This window comes from Haemaphysalis longicornis, unplaced genomic scaffold (genome assembly GCF_048455015.1).
Source record: "Haemaphysalis longicornis isolate Haplotype H1 unplaced genomic scaffold, Haemaphysalis longicornis Haplotype H1 scaffold_5, whole genome shotgun sequence".
NCBI classification, from domain to species: Eukaryota; Metazoa; Arthropoda; class Arachnida; order Ixodida; family Ixodidae; genus Haemaphysalis; species Haemaphysalis longicornis.
Window position 1 is genome coordinate 25,845,307 of NW_027526385.1, and position 10,302 is coordinate 25,855,608.

General features: G+C 47.8%; 1 protein-coding gene across 3 annotated transcripts in view; it reads right to left on the reverse strand.

The window, feature by feature from the left end:
• The window catches only part of LOC144137964 (uncharacterized), a 48,795-nt gene that overhangs the window by 25,589 nt on the left and 12,904 nt on the right, over positions 1 to 10,302 (reverse strand). For all 3 annotated transcript variants that reach the window (XM_077670000.1, XM_077669999.1, XM_077669998.1), the window contains 3 exons: positions 2,885 to 2,923; positions 2,032 to 2,076; positions 1,539 to 1,584 (listed from right to left, as the gene is read on the reverse strand). In XM_077670000.1, coding sequence (XP_077526126.1) covers positions 1,539 to 1,584; positions 2,032 to 2,076; positions 2,885 to 2,923 — 130 coding nt within the window. The remainder of the gene's footprint in view (positions 1 to 1,538; positions 1,585 to 2,031; positions 2,077 to 2,884; positions 2,924 to 10,302) is intronic.

The following is a 10,302-nucleotide window of genomic DNA, read 5'->3' on the forward strand; positions in this document are numbered from 1 at the left end:
CAGGAAGCTCTTCAAGGCGGGCTGTCTTCCCCTTTGGACATTCCCACCGAGAATTTCTAACTGATAAACATCCTTCTGCGGGTCATCAGTGGCCAGTAAATACGGGGTGGGCAGCCTTTAGGCGGCGCAATTTGCTGTTAGACAATCCCTGTTTACCAGCTCCGCCACATACATAGCTGACTTTCTTAATGAAATCTGATCGTTCACCACACAGCACATAAGAAGCTATTCACGTACAATGGCGGTGCCTGTTCAGCCTATGGTAAGCTGGCAGCATTGTATTCTGAGAAAACTAACGGCTTCACTGAAGGTCTTACGCGACCAATACCGATGTGCTCTTTCTACCCTGAATGGGCCATGGCAGTACCGTATGTAGTGTTTGTCCACAACTCTTTGCGTTATACAAAAAAATTTATGCAAGGCCGTGAAGCCAACCTCCCTTTCATGCTATCCTTATTGCATCTGCGCGCTCTCAGTAATCTCTGCTTCTAAAGATATTCGCCTTATTGATTCTGCACGGGTTGTTGCTCGAGCAGGGCTTGCTGCTTTGCAGATTCCGAGAAGCCTAAATACAACTGCCAGCATTGTTTGACACACCCACATCTTCCCCGTATTCTTTGCGCGTTTTCGGACACTGGTTTCTTACTAAACGCTTTCATAAACGTTCTTTGTGCGTTTTGATGTGCGTCACTGCCTCCTGTGCCTGGCAACAACTATTTAGTACGATGTCCCACGTTTCCACCAAACATCTCCCTTTCGTTGGACTTGAGTTCTCTTTCTTTCTCTTCGAACTTAGATCGTGCGCGCCGAAGTCGACAGCCGCTGTCCTGTAGCAACCGCACATTCAGCTAAGCACTGCGATGACACTTACGGCGTCAGGAAGTTATTTACAGGTCAACTTGATGAAGGATGACGACAAAACGTGTGTCAGCCCCCGGTACGGGAAAATGGAACATCAGAAAACGAAGGTTACTCGTGGGGCAGCAGGATTTTCACCCTGCATTTCTAGCGGTTGTAACATTTCTAATTTCATTTTTAAATAGTCTGTTCGCAAAGACTCGCTAATTCGTTTCTACAAAAAAATGTATTAAGGTCACTAATACGCCTCATATATATACCATGCGATGGTTAACCCGCATAATCTTTCTGTGTGAAAAACGTTACTGAAATCACTAGCCCGGAACCCGCCGCAGTGGCTCACTGGCTAAGGCGTTGCGCTGCTGAGCCCAAGGTCGCAGGTTCGATTTCCGGCCGCGGCGGCCGCTTTTCTGGTGGAGGCGAAAAGCAAAAACGCCCGTGTGTACGTGATTTCGGCGCACGTTAAAGAACCCCAGGCGGTCAAAATTATTCCAGCGCCCTCCACTACGGCGCACCTCATCGCCTGCGTTGCATCGGCGCGGTAAATCTTACAATCAATCAATCAAAATGACTGGCCGCCATCTTCCCTGAACAAATTACTCCGCAAGTTGAAATATTTTACGTTAAAATTGATAAAATATACACAATTAAATCGTAAGGTCACATAATTAAGTACTTACTGAAGGAAGAATTGAAGATTAAGCTGTATATTGACTGGCCCAGACACTGCAAGCGATTGAAAAAAAGTGTTACATGACTCGAAATCGTTCTTTTCGCATAAAATAAAAATATGCAGTAATATTTATTTTTGCGTTAATTATCATATTTTTCTCCCCAAGACTGCTTTTTCTAACATTTTTTTTAATGTTATAAAATCTCTGACAATATCTGCGGAGATTTCGGCAACACGTGCAACAACCGCTGAATCACGAGTACCTTCAAGCACGTTTGTTTTATTGCAAAGTAATTTAGGTGCTGCTGAGGGGATTGCAGCATACCCAATGTTCAAGACCTTTAATTGCCGTATCAAAGTGGCAATTAGGGTGCAAAATTCCCAAAATCAAGCTTCTTTTTTAGGCATAGAGCAGGGTATACGACAGTCATATCACGTAAAGTGAAAATGTTGCTTTTACATACTTTTCTAAACGTTCAGTAATCTAAATTCACACTCACCGTGCCAAATTTTGCAGAAGAATTTGTTAGAACTTGTTCGGATTTCTGTGAGGTAAAACATGGTCATTAGACATTTGTTACTATTTCTTTTCATACGTTTTAGCTTAGTAGAAGCATAGTGCACGCGTAGAAAGTTAAGTATCTTTCACCATTTATTGTAAGAAAAATATAATATGCGCATATAAGAAACTGAGCTTTACCGTAGTAGAAAATACCGCTATTTAACAGGCGGTTGTGATGTTGAAACATAAATGTATACTCAATTTGTTAATATATTGCGAAACACTGGCAATATTGTTCTTTTTTACGACTCAAAATGGTTCTGAAATGAAATATCAGCCTCGGAAGCTAAATCAATGCTTTAAAAGTTCTCATACAAGTTAAAATATATTCTATGCGGGAAATAACGGTATCTAGGTCGAAGTTAAAGTTTTTTTTCCTTAGAGAAAATTCGAAATCATTCGAAGAAAGTGCTTGAAGTAACTGACAATTAAAAATTGCTTGTTCCCGCATCAGGATTAAACGTTTTTAGGAAAAAAATAGGAATGAGCACTTCAGTCATTCTGGCCGGGGTATTTACCCATGTAAATAAATCGTCTTAATTGATATCTTGACTCCACCATTGTAAACTTTAACAGCCCTATAACCATATACCACGACATTTTGTGATGGATACTTGACCATGACGGCCTCTTTAGGAGTCTCTAGTCTGCACAAAAAAGTGAACGATTCCCTATTCTTCAACCTCCTACTTGCTGATCGAAATAAATTTTAAAGACGTGCCATTACAGATGACTGTGGCTTGCAATACAGCCTGTGAATGTATATTAAAAAGTGTAAATTCGGAACTTACCTCGCCAATAGCGCACAGGTCTAAATAGTTCCGCATACACTGTAAGTGAACATACCAATGAACAAGAACAAAAAAGGAGTGCAGGCCAATTAGAACCGGTAAACAAAACAGTCCTTCTGATGTGCAGTTGCATCTAATGTTCGCGTTAAAAAGCTGGCTGAAAATGTTTAATAAAAACCTGTTACAATTCTTATGAACTTACGGTTCATTTCATTCATGTGTTCTTTAAACTTCCGAAGTGGATACATGAGGTTTGATACATAACGCTATACGCTTGAAAACATAACGTTATGTGCATACGCTATGTACATACATACGCTTGAATACATAACGTGGATACATAACGTTATACGCTTAGTTAAGTATTCCTTCTGTTTTACATCATAAAAAATTATGTATTTGTGTTATTTGTAGATTCTAATCATTATATATAAGTATACCGACATGAAACGGAAGCAAATGTAAAAAAACTGCCCGTGGACTTCCCCAGGAGAGAGAAGGAGAGAGAACAGGAAAGTATACTGACAGACGACACGTTAAAGTTAAATGGCAATGATAAGAACGAAGCGCGTACAAGGCAGAGAAACTGTTTTGACCTCCCAGCATGATACCGGCAACCACCGTGTGTATTTCATATAGGGTTCAAGGGTTTAGTAATTAAATAATAAAATATCTAAAAACTAGGCCGCTCTTAGACCACCTAACGTTATACGGTGTAAGACTGTGCCGTTTTGCATTTCACTACCAATGTTGCATATTTTAAATGCAGTTTTGTGAAAAGTGTTGAAAGAAAGAAAGAGTAAAGTTAGGTTCGTTGTTGAAGGTGGTTGGTGTCGTCGTGGAGGGTGGTGAAGGACCCGATAACGAGACGAGGCCAGTAGATGACGAAGGAGAAGAAGTCTATTTACACTTATTTACAGGAGACGACGAAACATACACAAGACAAAACGAAAACTGAATTACAATTAAGAGGTGCCGCAGCGCATAAAGGGGGGTATCGCGGCGCGATCCCTGATGGGGGCCCGGAGGCCAAAAAAGGTGCCGAACCGCCGCGCGGTTGGCGAGGAATTCGTGGTGCTCTGGCACCCAGAAACCACCACGGGAGCAAGTCTTCATGCGACTGCTCTGGGCCGCAGCTCCGAACAAACTCGTTGAAGCATGCGCGAGCAAGGCGCAAGCCAAGCAGCCTCCCCACAGCAGCGCACATGCCAATAAGGGTTTTGACCTCCGCTCCCCCACTGGCCGTCCCCGAAGGTCAGGAGGACAGAAAAGCCTTCCCCGACGCCGCATAAAAAGCCGCCGGCGAGGCCCATACAAAGGGTTGCGACTCGCTCGCGTCTGCGGAGGCCACCCATCGCTTCCACCCAAGGAGGGGGACGCCACAAGGCCACAAGACGGGAGGGGGGGCATCGTCCTGACGGGGTTTATCGGCGCTGTCATCCTTACAGCTCCCCCATCAAAAGCCTGTGTCAGGACTGCTTGGACTACTACAGGCACCCAAAACCAAGTGATTACAGCGCCGTAACCCAAACAACAACAACAACAAAAAAACCCGTGAGGAATATCCCTTGATGACGTCCATGCATGCAAGCGAAATTTGCGCTTGCGAGCAAAGCACAAAGAGAAATACTACGCAAAAGAAATAAAACACAAAGGATGTATTACACTCCAGGGGAACATCATGCAACTAGCAAAGTACCCGCGTGCGGGATACAAAAACAAAGGCAAAGGCACACTCGCTCGCTCGCTCGCGAGCACCAAGTGATACTCGCTCGCGAGCACCAAGGGGAGCGAAGAAGGAAAAGGGCAGCGACAAGAACAATGCAATTAGGAAACAAAACGCAAGGTGAACGCTATCGCCCCCGCTAGCTTATGGGGGGAAAAAAACCACAGCAGCGAAAAAAAAACCGTTCATGAGAGTTCAGTCAGTGCACCACAGTTTTTCCCTCCACCAGTAGCACTCGAAATAATCGGGTGCGGCCTCGAGGTGAGAGTCCACCTGGTTGTTGCACCAATCGCGATGTTCGGCGTTCGCCGCGGCATCAGGTGATCCGCCTCTGCAGCCCGCGCGGGAAACCCCCACCGCCAGAGCCACCCGCATGACCAGGAGCACGGGCTTTGAGACGCTTACGTTTACCTGTGCGCGCTTGCCATTGTTCCCTCCCTGGCATGCCGAGTTGCTTCCAGCTTGCCTTTCGTTGCCCCTTGTTTTTACTTCTGAGTCCTGATCCTGATTCGCTCCGACCGCAAGCAACCGTTTCTTAGCATTCAACGCGGCGGAACTGGGTCTCGGCTTCTGTGCCCCAAAAAGCTCACTCAGGGGACCGTTAAAGCCTCTATCCCTCCCGGATAGCGACTTCTCGAAACAGGGGATCTCGGGTGGGCATGCTGCCGCCAGCAGCACTGGCTGCAGGGGTATTCTTACAACAAACGTCTGCGGTTGCATCTGCCCCGAGCACACCGTTTCGACCGAGCCGGCCAGGATACGGTAGAGATTGTTCGTTGGCGATCTGACCGGGCGCTTCTCTGGCGCTCAGCGGAGGCGCCTCGATATTTCCCGGCTCATATGCCCTCCGTGGCCAATCCCGGCGGGAGCCCGCCACGGCGAGTGCCGTCAAGGTGGGTGCACCTGGCTGTCCCGTGGCTTGAACTGCGGACTCCGCTGCCCCCGGCTGCGTAGCCGGGTAGTCGCCGGCAATAGCCACCGACACACGCCGAGTAGAAAGGCCCGCGATAGCATTTCGACGTGAATCGCCCAGTGATGAAGCCGGTTTATCGGGCCTGATCCGCTGATATGCTCCCGCCTCAGTTTCGCTCAGTGAAGAGAAGTCACTCCTGCCAGGCTCATCTGCCTCCCCTGGACCAGCGCTGACACAGCCCGCCCCCGCTTTCCCGGGACATGCCGTCGCGGCGGGCGTACCTGCCTGACCCGTGGGCTGGCCGGCCGCCTCCGCTGCCTTTGGCTGTGTAGCCGAGGTGCCACCGACCATAGCCCTCGACGAGGAAAAAATAGCGGGGCCCACAGTTGCCCCTTTAAGAGACGTTTCTGCCATTGAAACCGATTTACCCGCCCTGGTCAACTGATACGAAGTGAGAATCCTTCTCAGCCGTACGGTTTCGCTGAGCCTGTCCAGCCTTAGCTGGAACGGTTTAGCTGTGACCCTCGGTCCCACTAGCCTGCCGTTTACTTTGTTAGGCCGTGTTTTGGAGACGCCCGCCACTGCCGCGGTGACGAGACGCGGCTTTTCGCCTGACTCCGGACCATCTACCTCAACCGAGCGTTCCATTGGTGGGGGTGGGCTGGCGTCACGGTCGAGACGAAGGTAAACGCGGCAGTCCACGCACGAGTGTGTGGTCTGCCCGCAACTGCAGCATGGCCGCACCACGTTCTCGTTACCCGGTCGCACCGGAAATTCGGCCTCAGCCAACCTTAAGAGCTGCTCGAGCTCTCGCGTTTTTGAGCGTTCAACCTCCAGCTCTTTGTCCCTGGCCATGCTGTGTCTGGCGATGAGGATGTCCCCCAAAGAGGAAGGTGCAGGGACAGACCACTCACCGGCGATGATCTGGCCGCCAAGCTGCACCGCGCACAGCACTCCCCCTTCTCTCCCGTGGAGATCGGTGGGTCCAGGGATGTCTTCTTCCCGGCAGTTGAACTAACGGATCCGCTGTCTTGCAGGCGGCTCGCAGCCGTCCAGCTTCGTCGTGTCCTTGCGTGTTGTCAGCTTCCCTTCTCTCCTACACTCGAAGTCGCCTCTCGGCCCGCACTGAGTCACCACTTCGTTAACTAAACCACAGGTAACGTCCACGACGCTGTCGGGCTGCGCCAGTAAAGTTAGGTTCGTTGTTGAAGGTGGTTGGTGTCGTCGTGGAGGGTGGTGAAGGACCCGATGATGAGACGAGGCCAGTAGATGACGAAGAGAAGAAGTCTATTTACACTTATTTACAGGATACGACGAAACATACACAAGACAAAACGAAAACTGAATTACAATTAAGAGGCGCCGCAGCACACAAAGGGGGGTATCGCGGCGCGATCTCTGATGGGGGCTCGGAGGCCAAAAAAGGTGCCGAACCGCAACGCGGTTGGCGAGGAATTCGTGGGGCTCTGGCGCCCAGAAACCGCCAAGGGAGCAAGTCTTGATGCGACCGCTCTGGGCCGCAGCTCCGAACAAACTCGACGAAGCATGCGCGAGCAAGGCGCAAGCCAAGCCGCCTCCCCCCAGCAGCGCACATGCCAATAAGGGTTTTGATCTCTGCTTTCCCCTGGCCGTCCCCGAAGGTCAGGAGGACAGAAAAGCCTTCCCCGACGCCGCGTAAAAAGCCGCCGGCGAGGCCCACACAAAGGGTTGCGACTCGCTGGCGTGTGCAGAGGCCGCCCATCGCTTTCACCCAAGGAGGGGGACGCCACAAGGCCACAAGAAGGGAGCGGGGGCATCGTCCTGACGGGGTTTATCGGCGCTGTCATCCTTACAGAAAAGAGTTATCAATTTTAGCGATAAGAACTTTTACAACCAGTGAGCATAGGGAAGCGCGTTTGATTTACTAAGCAATGGGTTGTGTATTTCAAATGCCCCATTGATGAATTATTGTTCTTTGTTGTGTACCCCTTCGTGTACAACAACAAATATTATAGTTAAGTGTTGTAAAACCATGGCATAATTCTAATTTGGACGACCGGATTGTAGAAGCTGTTTTAACGTATGACACCTCCTCTAAAAAGTTTTCAAAAATTTATGCGGTAATCTTTTAGTTCTCATGAACCTAATAAAGGACCGCATTTTATGACATTCAATAGCAAAAAAGTGTAAATAATATTATTGACAGTTGTTATGGACAAATACAACCCCAGACTTGGCTGTTACTGGAACATTCAAAACCATGGAATGGTTCGCAGTAATTGCAAAACCTTTGGCGCAGAGGTAGCCAACTAAAGCGTTGAACACATGTACGACTAGTGCACGCGATTCGCATATCGATTGATCGTTAGAATTGATCGTTTACGATCGATCGTTAGAAATGATTGATCGTTACGATTCATCGTTACAATTTATTGATCGTTACGATTGATCGTTGGACCCGTTTTGGCGTCGATCGCTGGTCGGAGGAGGCTCACGACGTGCGACTGGCAAGCCAGATGCAGTCGTGCCGTCGTTGAGATCGTCGTGAGGCCACAGCCAATGAGAGCCCGCTGAGCCCGCAAACGGCTTGCGTTGCTCGGGCGTTCAGGCCGGCTCGGGGGATGGGAACTTTAGGCTTAACATATTGGCGCATATTTGATCGGCGCTATCTGTGCAGCTGCGAATGACAATCTTTCCTCGGGACACTGAAAAAAGCATGTACAGGTCCGCGCAGAAGTAAACGGAGCACGGGAGCAGTGGCCGAACTGCATCGTCGCGCCGCGTATGGGCGCCGACGGGAACCATGGAGCGCCGGTCGAAGAGTCTGTTCGCACTGCCCCCACCGCCCTATCTGATATGTTTAATCGCCGCTCTGCTGGCGTGTCATGCTCGGCGAGACGGTCTTCAAAAGGCAGCGCTGGGCTATAGAGGGGCGCTGGTTGCATTTCCGCTCGCTGGCATCAGTGGTGACTGAATCCGCTGCTCATGAGCTGGCGAAGCTGCGCCCGCCCGAAAACAAGCCTTGTTGCGCGCTGTAAAGGGCGGCATAAAATTGTAGGCCGCTCCGGTTTGGCATAGCACGTCATTGCGATATAATTAATTGTAAGCCGGCAACAAAATTACCATGTACAATATAGAAAGCACATTCACAGACATTTTCCAAATTCGGAAAAAAAAATCTCGCTTACGAGATTTCTTTTTTAATTTTGGCTTTGTCCAAAGGTATTGCTGCCGGTCAGTCCTGGTATGTTTTGAAGAAAGGAAAATAGAAAATGTCCATGCGGTGGAAATTCTGTATTAGAGAACACCGTAAACAATAGGTACAATCGTTGCCTGCTATTCCAGCGGGCCTCGTATGGCGCATATTTGATTGTCGCATTAACCCTTTCGCTCCCATTGACGATGATACCCATCATAACATTTTGTACCAAATTAACCGATTAACAGTATGATCGCCATCGGCCATGACGACTAAACTCGTCATCGGTCATTTTGAGGCCTTGACGGCGCGTTTTTGCAAGACATTGAGGCCATGCGGCGAAGCCATCTTTCAATTCAATGCGGAGTTTTATTTAAACCTGCAGCACTTTCTTAAATAATTTAAGGTGCTCGTTAAAAATAACAACCTCGGTTTTAATGCGACAACAAAATATGAGCCGTATGAGGCCGGCTGTAATAGCGGGCAACGATTGTACCTATTCTTTACGGTGTTCTCCAATACAAAATTTCCACCGCATGGACATTTATTTTCCTTTCTTTAGAACCCACCAGGACTGACCAGCTGCAATAACTTGGGACAAAATCAAAATTAAAGAAGAAATCTCGAAAGCGAGATTTTTTTTCCAAACAAGGAAAATGTCTGTTAATGTGCTTTCTATGTTGTACATGGCAATTTTGTTGCCGGCTTACAATTAATTATATCGCAATGACATGCTATGCCAAACCGCAGTGGCCTCCAATTTTATGCCGCCCTTTAGGGTGCGCAACAAGGCACGTTTGCGGGCGCGCGCAGCTTCGTGCAGCTCATGAGCAGCGGATTCGGTCACCGCTGATACCTGCGAGCGCCAATGCAACCAGCGCCCCTCTATAGCCCAACGCTGCCTTTTGAAGACCGTCTCGCCGAGCATTACACGCCAGCAGAGCGGCGATTAAACATATCAGATAGGGCGACGGGGGCAGTGCGAACACACTCTTTGACCGGCGCTCCATGTTTCCCGTCGGCGCCCATACGGGCCGCAGCGATGCAGTTCGGCCACCGCTCCCATGCTCCGTTTACTTCTGCGCGGACCTGTACATTGTTAAATCGATTTTTTCGTTCTTCTTTCTCATATTGAAACCACGTTATTGTGAGTTTTGGATATCTTTTCTGTTTTCTTCCCTCTTCCACTTCTCGTTTTTTTTCGCTGCCCTCCAACAGTGATCCCGTTGTACGAACTCTCCCTTCCCTTTCCCTTTCCTCTCCCTTGCTACCTTCTGTATATATATAACACTGAAACCAGCTTATACTCTACTCTGAAGAAACTCTTCGTGAAACAGCAGTAAAGGACTTTTATTGTTTTAATGTTCTTCTCGTGGGCCTCTGTCTTTACTTTTCGAATTTTCTCGCGGGTTTTGTGCGTTTTTTTTACCAAACTATATATATATATATATATATATATATATATATATATATATATATATATATATATATATATATATATATATATATATATATATATATATATATATATATATATATATATATATATATTTATATATATATATTTGAGCGAAAAGGTTGACTCAAGAATAACAACAAAA